The sequence below is a fragment of the Leopardus geoffroyi genome, chromosome X, assembly GCF_018350155.1.
Source record: "Leopardus geoffroyi isolate Oge1 chromosome X, O.geoffroyi_Oge1_pat1.0, whole genome shotgun sequence".
NCBI lineage: Eukaryota > Metazoa > Chordata > Mammalia > Carnivora > Felidae > Leopardus > Leopardus geoffroyi.
The window spans coordinates 125566746-125585426 of record NC_059343.1 but is presented as its reverse complement, the minus strand read 5'-3'; the positions used below and the strand labels follow the sequence as shown (position 1 = coordinate 125585426).

Here is an 18681-nt window from a genome sequence, read left to right as displayed (position 1 = left end):
GGACCATTATGAAAAAAGAAAAGGAAATTTGTGAAGCAATCACTGCAACCACCTAAGCTGGTGTGAAAACCTTGTAATTTTTGTGAAATACTTTTTTCTCATATTGAAAATGCAGCTCTTATATGGGTACAGGATTGCTATAAGGAAGGCATATCCATAGACTCTAATGTGATTCAAGAAAAAGTGAAGTCATTATATAACAATTTAAAGTAAAAGGAAGGTGAAGGATCTAATGTTAAGGAATTTAATTCCAGCAAAGGATGGTTTGATAATTTTAGAGTGTTGGTTTAAAAAATGTCAAAATAACAGGAGAGGCAGCTTTTACCAACCAAGAGGCAGCAGATGAGTTCCCAGACACCATTAGAAAAATCATTAAGGAAAAAAGATATCCGTCTGAATAGGTTTCTAATGCAGATTAAAGTGCCCTATTCTGAAGGAAAAATTCCATAAAAGACATTTATTAGTAAGGAAGAGAAGTGAGCACCAGGATTTCAGGAAGGGAGGGACAGACTACCTCTACTGCTTTATGTAAAGGCAGTCAAGTTTAAGATAAGGACTGCCTGTATCTATAAAACTTCTAACCCTCAAACTTTGAAGGAAAAAGATAAACAACAGCTGTCAGTCTTTTTGTTAAACAAGACATCCTGGACGATGCAAACCTTTTTTCTGGATTGGTTCCATCAATGGTTTGTCCCTGAAGTCAGGAAATACCTTGTCAGTAAGAGCCTGCCTTTTATAGTTCTTTTGATTTTGGACAATGCACCTGGCCACCCGGAAACTCGTAAGTTCAGTATCAAAGGTATCGAAGTGGACTACTTTCCCCCAAACACAAAACCTATAATTCAGCTACATCAAGGGGTTACAAGGACATTTAAATTTCATTATACACAGTACTCTATGTAAAAGATCACCAACCCTATGCAGGAGAACCCCATTAGGACAACATGAAAGCCTTGAAGGATTACAACAGTGAAGGTGCCCTTCCTGTTACAGAAAATGCCATGAAAGCGATCAAGTCTGAAACAATAAATTCCTGCTGAAGAAAACTATATCTAGATATTGTGCATGACTTCAGAGTATTTATGATAGAACCAAAGAAATAATGAATGAGATTTTGATATGGCAAAAAATGGGGGGATTAGAGGGTTTCATGACATGGATCTTGGAGAAATTCAAGAGCTCATAGACAGGGGTTCCTGGGTAGCTCAGTTGGTTAAGCATCCAACTTCAGCCCAGGTCATGATCTCATGGTTCATGGGTTTGAGCCCCTGCATCTGGCTCTGTGCTGACAGCTCAGAGCCTGGAGCCTGCTTTGGATTCTGTGTCACCCTGTCACTCTGCCCCTCTCCTGCTCTCTCTCTCTCTCAAAAATAAACATTAGGCATAAAGATTATTTTGAGCTGAAGATACTTGAGAATCAACAGATACATAAAGAAGTCTTCCCAGAGATTTTCTTATCTGACTAAAGTGAGAAAGTCCTGAGAAATAAGGGCTACCATAGATCGCCTATCCCCAAGATAGACTTGTACAAACAAACCTGACTGAGATAGCCCTTATGACTTACTAGTTTCTTTGATATATTTATCTTCACACAGTTTGCCGCACTTGCAAGTCTCAAACCTTTTCCTTTGTCTTGTCATATCTCCACAATTTTTCATTCTTTGTTAAAAATGGGTGACTTAGTTGGTTAAGCACCTGACTTGGGCTCAGATCATGATCTCATGGTTCATGAGTTCAAGTCCTGCATTGGGTTCCATATTAACAGTGTGGATCCTGCTTGGGATTCATTCTCTCTGCTCCCACTCACTCTCCCCCTCCCCCACTTGTGCTTTCTCTCTCTCTCAAAATAAATAGACTTAAAAAATGGTATATAAGCTTTCAGCCATATCCACTTCTTTGAGTCTTCACTTTTCTAGAAAAACCCATGTCTGATAAAAATTAATGTCAAATAAAATGTGTATGCCTTTAAAAAAAAAAGAGCTAATAGATACCACATCTGAAGAATTAACAGAAGACAACTTTATGGAGATGACTGCATCTGAACCAGTGCCAGACAATGGGGAAGAAGATGTAAAAGAAATAGTGCCAGAAAACAATTGCATTAGACAGTATGGAAGAAGGGTTCCAGTTATTCAAGGCTGCTTTTGACATTTTTTATGGCAGGGACCCTTCTATGATATGGGAACTGAAACTAAAGCACATGGTGGAAGAAGAATTAGTACCATACAGAAACAGTTTAAAAGAAATGAAAAAACAAAAACTAATCAGACAGGCATTAAAATATATTTCTGTAAAGTTATACTGAATGTGCCTGCCTCTCCTGCCTCACCTTCCATCTCCTGCACCACTTTCATCTCTGCTACCCCTGAGACAGCAAGACCAATTCTTCCTCCTCTTCTTCCTTCACCTACTCAACATGAATACAAGGAGGATGAAGACCTTTACAATGATCCAATTCCACTTAATGAATAGTAAATAATCATCATGACATACAGTTAAAAAACTTATCTGTTATGTGTTCATGTGAATATCTAATAACTGTACAGCAAGAACTGTATGAGATATTTTTGTGTCATTATCATTACCTAAATATTCATTGTGAAGAACATCATGTGCAAGACTTGTATGAAAGTGGATAGCCTATTCTTACATAGGCATAAAGTGAGTGATATTTAATATAAAATTAATGTGTTTTGTTTTATAACTTTGCTTTCAAAGAATTACATTACCATTCAATAATTCTCTCTTGTAACTGGAGACAATGCATATCAGCCTATCATCATAGGCATGCATTTTTTAAAAGTAAGTGTTTCCAATACTATATCATGAATATGATTATAATACTGTATGACATAAAAATTTTATAATGACTCATTCATCAGTGTATAGGCTGAGCCACCACAAAGTAATTGTATTGATTATACTAGGCTACCATAAAGCAATCATATGCTGCTTCGTTATCAATGCATGAATTGTTATACTTGTAAACAAATATTAATTTTTTACATATTTTCATTTTTGATTCTAGTGTCAGTAATATGTATAACATTTGCAATGTTTTGTATTATATAAGACAATATTGATGTAGGTACTAACAGATGATTTGTCTTATAAACAGTTGAGGTAAACTTAGAGTATCAATACAGTACAGTAATGTAAATGCATTTTCTCTTCCATATGATTTTCTTAATAACATTTTCTTTTCCCTAGCTTTATTGAAAGAATACAGTATATGATACTTATAATATACAAAATGTATGTTAATCCACTGTTATTGGTAAGGCTTCCAGTCAACAGTAGGTTATTAGTAGTTAAGTTTTGGGGGAGTCAGAAGTTATAGGCAGATTTTCCATTGTGTAGGGGTTTGGTGTCCCTAAATCCAGTGTTATTTAAGTCTCAATTGCAATTTTCTTTCATTCTGGGTCTTTATCTGGTTTTGGCATCAGGGCAAAGCTAGCCCTCTAAAATGAGTTTGGAAGCACTTTCTCCTTTTCAATTTTTTGGAAGAGTTTAAGGATGACTGACATTCATTCTTCTTTTAATGTTTGGTTACCCATGAAGCCATTTTGTCCTGGGATTTTCTTTGTTGGAAAGTGCTTAATTACTGATTATGTCTCCTTGCACCACATTGATCTGTTTAGATTTTCTATTTATGATTCAGTGGTCCATACTCCACTTTTCAGCAGCGCCCCAGGGGGCCTCTGTTGCATGGAGAACTAGCTACTTGCAGCAGTTGGGTACCCTGCTGTTTTGAAACACAGGTTAACCCTGGCATACTCTACTGCTTGGGGTGGGGATCCCTAGGTATTACAGTGGGCCTGTTTCAACTCATGGAGATCACCATTGTGGTGAGTGGAGTGCCATGACTCCCCTTCCCATTTAGCAGTGTAGTCAGTGGTTTTTGACCTGTGGAGGTCTCTATTTTGGTAGTGGGGGTCACCATGACACCCAGGCAAGAGAGCCAGAGCATTTTGGACCTGTGGAGGTCGCTATTTTGGTGGGTGGGGACACCAGGACACCAAGGAGTGTGATCCTTTTGTCTAGACTACCACCATTGGGTAAGGCCTCTGCTGGAGTTGTGCTGTTAGTCCAAACTCTGCTGTTGGGTGGTGCCTCTGTCTGTACTCATCTGTTTCCCAGAGCTGCAGACTACTTTCAGAGGTTGTGTTCCCTGCACAGGTGGGGAAAGACTGCTGGCTGGACTCTGATGTGTGAGGTTGCTAGCAGAGACCTGGTATCATGGCCAAGATCCATGCATAAGTGGCTATATGTTTCACCACCATCCCCCTTTTTTGTTCCTAGTTGACCTCAAATGGTCTAGCTTCACTGATTCCTCCAGTATTTCCCATGAGGCAAGGCAGAAGTAGGCCTCCAGGGGAGTGCTCTGGAATACTGGGGAAGCTGTATATCCACCTTAGTCTCTCCTTTTCCATTAGAGAAACTATAGACACAGAGGAACCCTCTAGGTGATACATTGGGCTGGCCTGAGGGAGGGAAGAAGTTAGCAAAGTGAAGGCACTTCTCTTACCTTTCTAATGTGGCTTTTCTTGGATTTTGTGCTCCAGGAGGATGCTTCTGTTTTATTCCCTGGCTCTGAGATTTTCACAAAAGTATTGTCCATAAATAGTTGCTAATCCATATATTTGTGATGGGATACTGGAGCCAGGGATGCTGTATTCCACCATCTTGTTAATCTTCGGCATGCTCTTTGCTACTTTGGAAATAAAACAGGAAGACATAAATTGAAAGAAAGAAGGCTAGAAAAATAAGATTGAAGAAAATAAATTCAGTTATTTAAAACAAATGGCTAATTTGATAAGTTTTTGTAAAATATACTCGCTTTAAGAGATCTACAAAATACAACTAATTTATGAACAGTATTTATTACATATTTTATACATTAAATATTCCACATGATAAGATACAGGATTAATAGACAGGAATTTGGAGGTGTGAGACTAAGATGGAGAAGGGGAAAACTGCCCTAGCTAATCAAAGTCCAAATCTCATTAAAAATAAGTATTCAAAGCATTTTCAGTGGAGAGAGAGAGACTGAAGGGAAGAAGAGGGAGAGAAAGGAATAGAAATGAAAACAGACAGCAGAGGGGGATAAGATAAGAGCAGGAGAGTGTGAAGAACAAAGGCAGAAATAAAAGGACTGAAAGAGGAAAGAGAAAAAAGGGAACTCAAAAATTATAATGAATAACACATTCTATAATTTCGTATGAGAATTCATTGCTAAGTTAACAATAAGCCAAATTGAATCAAAACCACACTCAGATCCCACCTTATGCCAGTCAGAGTGGCTAAAATGAACAAGTCAGGAGACTATAGGTGCTGGAGAGAATATGGAGAAATGGGAACCCTCTTGCACTGTTGGTGGGAATGCAAATTGGTGCAGCTGCTCTGGAAAACAGTGTGGAGGTTCCTCAAAAAATGAAAAATAGATCTACCCTACAACCAGCAATAGCACTGCTAGGAATTTACCCAAGGGATACAGGAGTACTGATGCATAGGGGCACTTGCACCCCAATAGTTATAGCAGCACTTTCAACAATAGCCAAATTATGGAAAGAGCCTAAGTGTCCATCAACTGATGAATGGATAAAGAAATTGTGGTTTATATACACAATGGAGTACTACGTGGCAATGAGAAAGAACAAAATATAGCCTTTTGTAGCAATGTGGATGGAACTGGAGAGTGTTATGCTAAGTGAAATAAGTCATACAGAGAAAGACAGATACCATATGTTTTCACTCTTATGTGGATCCTGAGAAACTTAACAGAAGACCATGGGGGAAGGGAAGGAAAAAAAAAGTTAGAGAGGGAGGGAGCCAAAACATAAGAGACTCTTAAAAACTGAGAACAAACTGAGGGCTGATGGGGGGGTGGATGGGAGGGGAGGGTGGGTAATGGGTATTGAGGAGGACACCTGTTGGGATGAACACTGGGTATTGTATGGAAACCAATTTGATAAAATTTTCATATTAAAAAAAGTAATAATAATAATAAGCCAATTTGTATTTTCCATGTTCACATAAACAAGTTGAAATGTGAATGCACACACAATATGGATTGTGCATTGAGCTTTGTATGACCAGATGCTGTTTCTACACTTAGGTACAAGGGAGTGGGTGGGGTAGGAAAGTGGGAAATTGCCTCATGGGAGAACTGCCAAAACCAAATGTTGGCAAAGGGAGAGATGAAAAGTAAGAAGCTCTAATAAGCAAAATAGTAGAGGAATAAGATTGCATGGGTCTATTTGGGGGCTATTTTGGGGGAAATTCACTTTTTTTTTTAACTCTTTGAGAGATGGCAAGCGCCTGGAGTCTTAAGCAAAAGAGAGATAAAATTTGATTTATGTTTCAATAGGATCATTTTGGTGTGCTATGAATACATTGAAGGGGCCAAGACCAATTATAAAGCTATTACTGTATGTAAGTACAAGATGATGGTAGCTTACACTAGAGGGGTAGTAGTAGAGGTAGTGAGAAGTGGTTAAATTATGAATATTTTGAAGAAAGAACTCTCAGGGTTTGCTGATTGATTGGGTATCTGTGTGTGCACACAGAAAGAAAGAAGGAAGGAGAGAGAGAAATCAGTGATGGTTGCTAGCAATTTTTGGCGTTCCCTGGCTAGTGGATGTATCTCTCCAATCTCCGTCTCTGTCATCACATGTCATCATACATCTCCCTGTGTGTGTCTGTCTTCTTTTTATATAAACATTGGTCATAGTGTATTAGGGACCATCCTACTCCAGTATGACCTCATTTTAACTAATTATACTTGCAACAACCCTATTTATAAAGGTTACATTCTGTTTCTTTATATCTTCTTCAATTACCTTCATAAGCTTTCTATAGTTTTCAGCATACAGATCTTTTACATCTTTGGTTAGATTTATTCCTAGGTATTTTATGCTTCTTGGTGCAATTGTGAATGGGATCAGTTTCTTTATTTGTCTTTCTGTTGCTTCATTGTTAGTGTATAAGAATGCAACTGATTTCTGTACATTGATTTTGTATCCTGCAACTTTGCTGAATTCATGTATCAGTTCTAGCAGACGTTTGGTGGAGCCTATCGGATTTTCCATGTATAGTATCATGTCATCTGCAAAAAGTGAAAGCTTGACTTCATCTTTGCCAATTTTGATGCCTTTGATTTCCTTTTGTTGTCTGATTGCTGATGCTAGCACTTCCAACACTATGTTAAACAACAGCGGTGAGAGTGGGCATCCCTGTCGTGTTCCTGATCTCAGGGGAAAGACATTCCCTGCTCACGGATTGGAAGAATAAATATTGTCAAAATGTCAATACTACCCAAAGCTATCTACACATTCAATGCAATCCCAATCAAAATTGCACCAGCATTCTTCTCGAAACCAGAACAAGCCATCCTAAAATTCATATGGAACCACAAAAGGCCCCGAATAGCCAAAGTAATTTTGAAGAAGAAGACCAAAGCAGGAGGCATCACAATCCCAGACTTTAGCCTCTACTACAAAGCTGTCATCATCAAGACAGCATGGTATTGGCACAAAAACAGACACATAGACCAATGGAATAGAATAGAAATCCCAGAACTAGACCCACTAACGTATGGCCAACTCATTTTTGACAAAGCAGGAAAGAACATTCAAAGGAAAAAAGACAGTCTCTTTAACAAATGGTGCTGGGAGAACTCGACAGCAACATGCAGAAGGTTGAAACTAGACCACTTTCTCACACCATTCACAAAAATAAACTGAAAATGGGTAAAGGGCCTGAATGTGAGACAGGAAACCATCAAAACCCTAGAGGAGAAAGCAGGAAAAGACCTCTCTGACCTCAGCCGTAGCAATCTCTTACTCAACACATCCCCAAAGGCAAGGGAATTAAAAGCAAAAATGAATTACTGGGACCTTTAAAGATAAAAAGCTTCTGCACAGCAAAGGAAACAACCAACAAAACTAAAAGGCAACCAACGGAATGGGAAAAGATATTTGCAAATGACATATCGGACAAAGGGCTAGTATCCAAAATCTGTAAAGAGCTCATCAAACTCCACACCCGAAAAACTAATAACCCAGTGAAGAAATGGGCAGAAAACATGAATAGACACTTCTCTAAAGAAGACATCTGGATGGCCAACAGGCACATGAAAAGATGCTCAACGTCGCTCCTCATCAGGGAAATACAAATCAAAACCACACTCAGATATCACCTCACGCCAGTCAGAGTGGCCAAAATGAACAAATCAGGAGACTATAGATGCTGGAGAGGATGTGGAGAAACGGGAACCCTCTTGCACTGTTGGTGGGAATGCAAATTGGTGCAGCCGCTCTGGAAAACAGTGTGGAGGTTCCTCAGAAAATTAAAAATAGACCTACCCTCTGACCCAGCAATAGCACTGCTAGGAATTTACCCAAGGGATACAGGAGTACTGATGCATAGGGGCACTTGTACCCCAATGTTCATAGCAGCACTCTCAACAATAGCCAAATTATGGAAAGAGCCTAAGTGTCCATCAACTGATGAATGGATAAAGAAATTGTGGTTTATATACACAATGGAGAACTACGTGGCAATGAGAAAGCATGAAATATGGCCCTTTGTAGCAACGTGGATGGAACTGGAGAGTGTGATGCTAAGTGAAATAAGCCATACAGAGAAAGGCAGATACCATATGTTTTCACTCTTATGTGGATCCTGAGAAACTTAACAGAAACCCATGGGGGAGGGGAAGGAAAAAAAAAAAGAGGTTAGAGTGGGAGAGAGCCAAAGCATAAGAGCCTCTTAAGAACTGAGAACAAACTGAGGGTTGATGGGGTGTGGGAGGGAGGGGAGGATGGGTGATGGGTATTGAGGAGGGCACCTTTTGGGATGAGTACTGGGTGTTGTATGGAAACCAATTTGACAATAAATTTCATATATTGAAAAATTTTTAAAAATGAAAAAAAATAAAGGTTACATTCTGAAGTACTCAGGGTTAGGACTTCACCATATCTTTCTGGGGTACACAATTCAACCCATAACAAGTAGGAAGCCTAGGAAGAAGATATTATTTAAAGACAGGCTGGATGAGAATGCCAAGGAAGTGAGTGAGGCAGAAAATAGGACAAGTATTGAGTCCTGACATCCTCAAGTGTTTAGAAAGTTGAAGGAACCAGCAAAGGAGACTGGAAAGATAGGAAGGAAACCAGAAGAGTGTCATGACCTAGAAGTTTGGTTAAGAGAGTCATTCCAGGAGGATGGAGTGCTCATCTATGGAAAATGCTGCTGACAGATCCATTAAGACTGATAAATAATTGATAATCTACCTTACAGGGTTGTTGGGAGGGTGTAAAATTAATATTCCCCAAACACTCAAAATTGTTTGGCACATAGTAAGAGTTCAATAAGTGCTCATGCTTGTTTTAGAGTGGGGTGATCTAGGCTAACCCACATTCTGCTATATGAACTTCTGGTTCTAACCCTATAAGTCCATTCAAACAAAAGAGCAGAATGGTTAAAAAGCATAAATGGTGGAGCCAACCCATATGACCTTGAATTCAGGCTCTGCTGCTTAGTAGCTGGAAAACCGTGCTCAAGTTGTTCAATCTCTCTTTGCCTGAGTTTATTGGACTATAAAATGAGGATAACAATAGTATCCACCTTATAGCATTTTTGTAATCATTAAGTATGTTAAGAATGTTAAAGTGCTAGAAGAGTGCCAATCACAAAGCAAATGCTATAGAAAAGAATGATATTATTATTTAAATGAATACACTAATGTATTTGAATGAATCTGTGTCAAAATTGCTCTGAGCAAGCTGTGTTGGTATAGTATTAGCCTATTTTCACACAAAAGCACTGCTTCATGATTATTAAAGAGATATGGTTATGTGAACTTGGTAGGTGCTGGAATGTCTTGTTTTGACTATAAGGTTAAAGAGCTTGGTGAACTGAATTGGGGCCCACCTTGATTTAACAATGTTTATTCAGCTACATATTGCCTAATTTTACTCTCTCCAGGAGAATATGTCGTCATGACAACCCACTTCCATCTCAAGCGAAAAATTGGCTACTTTGTGATCCAGACCTACTTGCCATGTATCATGACTGTCATTCTGTCACAAGTGTCTTTCTGGCTCAACAGAGAGTCTGTCCCTGCCCGCACGGTCTTTGGTGAGTGTTGTTTTATGGAGAATGGGGAGGTGAGGGCATTTGCTAAGTCTTATGATGGACTGTCAGGTTGGGATATGGAAAGTGGATGGAAGCAATGCCTGGGCCTAGCATTGGTAAGTGAGTCATCAAGTCCTGGTATTTCAGGCAACTGAGTTCTTAACAAAAAAGTGGGAATAAGAAGAGTGTTGGGGGCGCCTGGGTGGCTCAGTTGGTTGAGCGTCCACCTTCGTTCGGTTCAGGTCATGATCTCACAGCTCATGACTTCGAGGTTCGCTTCAGGCTCCTTGCTGACAGCTCAGAGCCTAGAGTCTGCTTCGGATTCTGTGTTTCGGTCTCTCTCTCTGCCCCTCCCCTGCTCATGATATCTCTCTCTCAAAAATAAACATTAAAATAAATTTTTATAAAAAGAGTGTTGGAGTAGGAAGTTTATTAAATGCTTCCTGTCTCAGTCAAGTTTGCTTTTGGAACTGGAGAGGGACTGAGCCTTCAGTGAAAAACAGAAAATTAGTGGGCAGAGCTGGAGAAGGTGGGAAGTGAGAAACTAAGTTGACAACAAAGAAGTGGACTGGGTGCTTTTTTATCATCCTTTTTTTTCTATAAGCATCTGACATTGATGTTTCTCCTCTAGCTTTTTTAAATTGCAAATTATCAGTAAAGGGTACACAAAGCTTGAAGTGTTTTTCAATAGTACCTATAATCAGGAAAATTTTCTTTAATATAAATTTACCGATGTCTAAAAGAGATTTGCATATTATTAGCATTTTCTCCTGGAAGACTTAAACATATAGAACATTTTCTGCCTGTTTTCCCCACTGTAAACATTTTTAGGAGACAAATATTCACTCTTTTTAGTCTACTAACCTGCCTCCATAGTAGTGGTGGCTGTGAGGCGTGCACAACAACAGTTCTGGTGAAGTGGAGGGAGCAGAATCTATATAGGAGTCACTGATTTTTAGAAATATAACAAAGTAGATACCCTGAAAATCTCCCTCCACAAAATTCTAGAAAAGTTAGATAAAACATAGAAAATATTCTTTTTAAATATGTGAGATGATAAGAAATTAAAGGAAATACTCAGGGGCCCAAATGAAAGAGGGAACTAAAAATTGGAATGTTAGTCACATGAGCTGATAACTGTTATAGTTGGAAGATGGGTAGATAGACTACTAGTCTTGGTAAATAAGAGTTTTGGGGTTTTTTAAATTTATTTATTTGGAGGGAGGGAGGGAGAGGGAGAGAGATAGAGTGAGAAAGAGCAAGAGTGAGAGAGAGGAAGTGGGGGAGGGACAGAGATTGAGGGAGAGAATCTGAAGAAGGGTCTGCTCTGTCAGCACAGAGCCCGATGCAGGGCTCAACCCACCAAACCCTGAGATCATGACCTGAGCCAAAACCAAGAGTGGGACGCTAAACCGACGAAGCCACCCAGGTGCCTCAATAAGGCTCTGAGTTTTAAGGTTACACAAGAAAGGCTCTGAGCCTGAGTGAAGTTTAGGATTAGAACTAGGGCTGTGGTAGACTAAATAATGCCCCCCGAATATATCCATGTCTTAATCTCTGGAATCTGTGAATGTTACCCTATATAGCAAAAGGGGTGTTGCAGATGTGCACTAAATTAAAGATCTTGAGATGGAGAGATTATCCTGGATTATCTGGATGGGCCCTAAATATAATTACAAGTGTCCTTATAAGAGGGAGGCAGAGAGATATTTGACTACAGAGCAGAAGGCAGTTTGATGAAAAAAGCTGAAGAAATTTGAAGATGCTCTGCCGTTGGCTTTGAAAGAGGAGAAGGCCCATAAAACTGCCAGACTTCTGACCTCCAAAAGTGTAAGAAAAAATATTTGTGTTGTTTTAAGCCACTTAATTTGTGGGTTTGTTTTTTTTTTTACATAAACCATAGGAGACGAATACAAGGATTCATCTCATCAATCCAATACCATTTAAGGGTTATACCCTAGAAAGAGCACTAGAAAAATACAGTAATCAGGGAGACAATAAGGAGGCATGTCTATTTTGGCCAGGGATCTGTGTAAAATATAGGATTCCTTAAGAATTTATTTTTTTAATTTAAACTTGGCCTCACATGAGTTTAGAGTTCATATTTACACTCATTGCATTGATGTAAAAACTTCGAAATTTTACATTAACACATTAATTTAAAAGTGATTGCAGAATTTTTATGATAGAACAAAGAGCCAAGAATAGTCAATATCCTCCTAAATAAGAAGAACAAAGTGGAGGGACTTGCCCCATGAGATGCCAAAAATGATTAAAAAGCTATAGTAATTAAAACAGTGTGTTATAGGCATAAGGGAAAGAAAAATAAACACTACAGAGAGAGTAAAAGTAGGCCCACGTATATGAAAACTTGATTCATGACACAAATGGCATTACAAAGAATTAATTTGATTGATATAGGTTTAAATATAAAAGCTAAAAATGTCATTGTCTTAGAACTAAATATAAGACAATGTCTTTGTAACCTTTGGAATGCAGAAATTCCTTAGTGTACAAAAAAATAAGAATAAAAGAATAAATTGGACTTTGTCAAAATTAAAAATTTCCACTCATCAAAGAATAGCAGTAAAAAAATGAAAAGGCAAGCCATAGACTGGAAGGATATATTTTATATATGTACAGATCTGACAAAGCATCTATTCAAAAAATATAAGGAGATCCTATAATTCAGTGATAAAAATATAAAGAATCTAATTTTAAATATTGGAAAAATACATGAAAAGACATTTCACCAAGAATATATGCAAACACCCCATAAGAACATGAAAATATACTTAATATCATTTTGTATCAGGAAAATATAAAAGCCACATGGAGACATTACTTTATAAACACTAGAGTGGCTAAAATTAAAACAGAATGACAATTGCAAATATTTGTGAGATTGAGGAGCAAATGGATCTCTCACACATTGCTGGTGAGGTTGTAAAATGGAACAATCACTTGGGAAAATGTTTGGCTATTTCTTAAAAGGTAAAAATATATTTGCCCTAAAATTTAAGTATTTCACTTCATACCCAAGTGATATGAAAAAATATATATCCATAGTATATATCTATAAAAGGCTTATACAAGAATGTTCATAATAGCTTTATTCATAAAATCCCAAATTGGAAAAATATCCAGATGTACATCAACAAGTGAATGTGTGTTTATATTGTGGCATATTCATACAGTGAATTTACAACTATTGATTCACATAACAATATAGGTGGATCTCAAAAATTATGTCAAACTAAGAAGCCAGGCATAAAATAGTACATAATATATGATTTCATTTATATGAAATTCCAAAACAGGCAAAACTAAGCTATGCTGTTAGAAACCAAAGCGGTTCTTCCTCTGGGGTGGTGGATTCACTGAAAATGGGTATAAGAGAACTTATTGGTAAAGTAGAATATTCTATGTCTTCATTGGGTAGTAGTTATATAACTGTATATGTTTGCCCACTTTGAAATGTACAACATAAAAAAGAAATGTACAAAAATCTACTTTTATTTTATTGTATACAATGTATAACCCAATTAAAAATACTGACCTAATAGAATTTCAGATAGTTATCAAACTTTAAAATAGCTATGATGAACACGTTCAAGTAGGTGAAACTAATACAAGAATTCTATTATATAAACAGTGTGTTTAGGTAGAAAAAGCACATGTGAGAGAACAAGCAAACTAGAAATTCTAAAACAGGAAAATATAGATTAAAAAATCAGTGGTTTAGATATAGTTGAAGGGAGAACCCATTAACTGAAAAAAATATCTAGAATGAGGCCCAGAAAGACAAAAATGTGTAAAATGCAGAAGACAGAGAAATAATATATGATTTATTGAGAAGGTCTAACACAGACATAATGGAATCATAGAAGGAAAATGAGAAAATGGTATAGAAGCAATTTTTTGAAGAGATAATGGCTGAACCCTGTCCAAACCTGATAAAGGACATAAATGCACAATTACAAAAAGCTCTATGCACCTAAGGAGGATAAATTAAAAGACATAAACAGAGACACATAATAATGAAACTTTTGGAAACAAAGAGGAAAAACTTTAAAGTAGCCTAGAAAAACACATTGCCTTTAAAATAGTGATAGATTACCAGCTGACTTCAATAGAAACAATAAAGACCTTTTCAGATAAAAAAATAAAATTAAGAGTTCATTATTGTCAAACCCTCACTAAGAGTTCTTTAAGAAAAAAGAAAATTATCCAAGAAGGAAGGTTTAAGATGCATTTTAACAATGAAAATAATAAATATATGGGGAATGGTAAATGTCAATTGAATGTATAAAATAATAACAGCAGCTTATTGGATATATGACATATTTAGAATAAAAGACTAGACCTTAATGCAGTGTATGTAAGTTGAGATGGAGATAAGGTGTTCTAAGGACTTTCATTGTCAGTGAAATGTGTAAAGCTACCAACTAATATTAAATTTTCATAAGTCAAAGGTTCATGCTGACTGAAACTCATACATCTAATGGGAATGTTAAATGGTACATGCACTTTAAAAAGCTGTTTGGCAGTCTCCTATAGTTAAGGTTTACTTACAATATAATCATGTAGTTGCATCTCTAAGTGTTTTCTAGGAAAAATGAAAACATATGCTCACACAAAGACTTATATGTAAATCTTCCCAGAAGCTTCATTCATAATAGTTGAACATTGGAAATAGTCCAGATGTTCATTAATAGGTGAATGGACAAATTGTTATATCAATGCAGTGGAATGCTACTCTGAAATTAACAGGAATGAACTAAAGATAGATTCAACAACATGAGTGAATTTAAAGAATACTATGCTAAGTGAGGAAAGCCAAACACAAATGAGTGCATACTATATGATATGTATGAAACTCTAAGGGAAAAAAATGTAACCATACTGAAATAAAACAGAGGAGTAGTTATCTGGGGCCAGGGAGGGTAGAGCAGTTTCATTCATCACACATGTACTAGGGGCTTACTCTGTCCCAGGTATATATTCAAGGTTGAGGGGATAGAGACAGATTACTCATGATCCCTATTCTCAAGCAATTCCTGCTTTGGTAGTAGAGACAGACATGTATTCTCAAAGAAGTGTCCTAGATTTTTAGAAGTGCTCATGGAAGTGAGGTGGGGCAGTCACAAAATACTTTCTAGAAGAGTCTTGAAAGAGAAGTACTGGGTGGTAAGACTGGATCTCTTAAAATGCCAAACCTCATTGTTCATCCATAAAATGTAAATGTTTGATTGAGAATCCTACCAGCTGACTAGCTAAGAATTCTTCACGACTATTCTAATGAAGCTCTAGAGGCTAAAACATAAAAATTTCTACTGAGATATGATACAGAAACACTTATGTTGCAGTATAGTTCTCTCCATCCATGCATAGGCACACTGCTATGACTGTGCCAGGGTAGACAACTGCATTTGCTAATAACCATAAGTAAGGTAGCTTGTTTCTCCCATGAATCACTCCTTGCTCAGTGTGGTCAGAGGATTACTGACCCTTGGGTTCAGTCCCAGAACTTACCAGGCAACATACTCAGATAGATTGTTAATAGGTACTGGCTATGTAGCTGATTCCTGATAGGGATTAAAATTTGGTTTTGCCAATCAGCCTTGCTGACTACCTAGTTTGTACAAAGGTGCTTCCTTAGGATCTCTCTGTTGAAACTGTACTAAGTCTTTTCCAGTCTGGATTTTCATTTATATAGCAAACGTATAAGTAAGGTACTTGAGGGAGCAAGATGTGAAAGAAGGCCCAAGAGGCTGCAGCACACATGGCTGACTCTCTGGGTAGAGTTAATAGATAGGCCTTATTTGCTTGCTTTTCTATATAATATCTCTCACCACATTAAGACTTCTTTCTATGCCCTATTTGACCCAGACTTACATTCCCTATCCTCTTGAGCATGCTAACACTCAGAAAGAAGGTCTGACTACTCCCCTGTCCTCAAATCTGGATGATTTTGGGTATAAAAAGTATCTTGTCAAAATTCTAGGGTATAGAGACTTAGGAAATATTCATAGATAGGCAGAACGGATGCATAGAGAGATCAAATAAATTGCCAAAGATATGAAACAAGTAAATGGCAGAACTCAGGACTTCTAACTTCTAGTGAAGGTATTTGAGGCTAGAATACTATTGCTAACAATTATGAAATTATTATTATAGTGTTATTGTTTAAAATTTGTTTATAATTATACCACTATAATTAATCATATAATTATGACAATATTATTAACAACAGTGAAAATAAGAGTAATGTTAATTATAGAAGCTACTATTTCTTGAGTGCTTACTCTTTACCAGATATTGTGTTATGGGCTTTATAAACATCATCTCACTGGAACCCCAAACAAATTTCTGAGGCTGGTAAGATCACACACAGTTTACACATGATAAAACTGGCTTTGTGGGATATATCACCTTGTTCAAGGTATATTACCAGTAAGTGGAATTGCCAGAATGTCAGCCTATTATCAATTTGACTGTAAAGCTCACTCGTTAGCCGCAACACTATATAGCTCATATGTATATATAAAATGAAGATTAGAAAAATGATTTTAATAGAATTTAAAAGTGAATAAAGGGAAATCTTAAATTTAGTTTAATAACGCCACCAAGAAAAAGAATCACTTTATTTAAAAAAATCCTGGCTTGATAAAAACTCACAAGAAATAGATATTGGAGGGCTGCCTGGGTGTCTCAGTTAGTTAAGTGCCCAACTCTTGATTTCAGCTCAGGTCATGATCTCATGGTTCATGAGATCAAGCCCCATGTCAGGCTCTGTACTGACAGCATAGAGCCTGCTTGGGATTCTCTCCCTCCCTCCCTCCCTCTGCCCCTTCCCCACTCATACTAAATAAATAAACTTTAAAAAAAAGAGAAATAGATATTGGAATAGCTTTGGTTGTCCACAAAGCTCAATAGTACAAAGACTTTGGTGAAGTTAAAGAACCATTTTCTACAGTGGTTTTTTTACAGTATTAGGAGAATACTGTCCACAGTAAGGGAAGTGAAGATCCTGAGTGTTGAGTTCAGTTATGGGCTGTTCAAAAGAAAACTACCAGAAGGGAAGGAGGAGAAACAAGAGAAGAAAGTGGCCATGTTCATCCTGGAGATTAATAGATTCACGAGGAATCATGGCCACCATCTCCAACTCCCTGAAGGGGAGAGGAGGAGGAAGCAGGCTTTTCCTTCCTGTGTTGCCAGAGAAAGAATTCTAAGATCAGTCAGTGGGCTAGGAGTTAGAGGAAGGCAGGTTTCAGCTCAGACTGAAGGTTTTCTAATTAAAGAAGGTATTCTAATGAAGGTAGGGTTTTCTAATTAAAAAGTTCTGTTACAATGAAATAGGTTACCTGTTCTTCAATAGAAATGTTTAAGCAGAGACTACAGGACAACGTTTAAAAGTGCTTTACCGGAGCTTACTATTCCTGTGATAACTAGGATGGGGTAGTTACTAGGTAGAACCATCCCACATTGACATTCTCTGTATTTTACTTTAAGGGGGTCATTTTGAGTGGGGTATAGCTCCTCCTTGTAAGTAGGAAGTTGGTGATCTCATCACATATGCTCTAAATGTCTTCCACTGGCAACTGGTTCTCATTTTCTCTCTCCCCAGGTGTCACCACTGTTCTCACCATGACCACCTTGAGTATCAGTGCCAGAAACTCCTTACCTAAAGTGGCATACGCGACGGCCATGGATTGGTTCATAGCCGTCTGTTATGCCTTTGTATTTTCTGCGCTGATTGAATTTGCCACTGTTAACTACTTCACCAAGCGGAGTTGGGCTTGGGAAGGCAAGAAGGTGCCAGAGGCCCTGGAGATGAAGGTGAGATAGAGCAAAGGTGGGGGCTGGGAAGCACTCCCTGAGAGAACTGTATTGGAACCAGGAGTGGGCAGCCTGCAGCCTTTGGGAACTGGCCAAGGCTGTGTGCTATTCACTGGGGTCATCAATCCAATTCTCAACTGGAGTGTTTCTTGGCAATGTGGAGTGTTTGCTGGGGGTAAAAGAGGGTAGGTATCTTGGAGTGTTGACATCTTGTGGTGAGGGACCAATCCTAAGTATGATACTACTAAACTCAAGGGGAACACACTGTATTTATAAAGCCACTCAGAAAAGTGTACAATCTCCAGGGCCAACTCTGCTCCTCACTTTTCAGTATATTCTCATTATAGTCAAACTAAAGTGATCATTACTCCTTCTGTATGTTTGCTTATTTTTTTTTTTACATTCTACCTAGAATGTTCTTTTCTTTTTTTCCTGCCTGGGGAAGATCCACTCATTCTTCAAGACCCATATGAAATGCTATTTTCTCTATAGAATCTTTCTAAGAATCATCCAGATAGTTTTAGCTTTTATTGTGGTAGGGGAAGAGTGTTTCTATTATTAAAATCCTGTATTTGTATTAGAGTTGTTTATCTGCCTCCTCACTAGACTGAATATCTTGAGGGCAGGGTCTTATCTGCATCATCTTTCTAACTAGCCAACATTCTTGCACAGTACCTGATTCGTAATAAAAGCTGA

At 37.7% G+C, this 18681-nt stretch overlaps 1 protein-coding gene across 1 annotated transcript in view; it reads left to right on the top strand.

The window, feature by feature from the left end:
- GABRA3 (gamma-aminobutyric acid type A receptor subunit alpha3) overlaps nt 1-18681 on the top strand; it is a 337898-nt gene that overhangs the window by 301097 nt on the left and 18120 nt on the right. Inside the window, exons 8-9 of the mRNA XM_045471027.1 lie at nt 9994-10146; nt 17774-17985. Coding sequence (XP_045326983.1) covers nt 9994-10146; nt 17774-17985 — 365 coding nt within the window. The remainder of the gene's footprint in view (nt 1-9993; nt 10147-17773; nt 17986-18681) is intronic.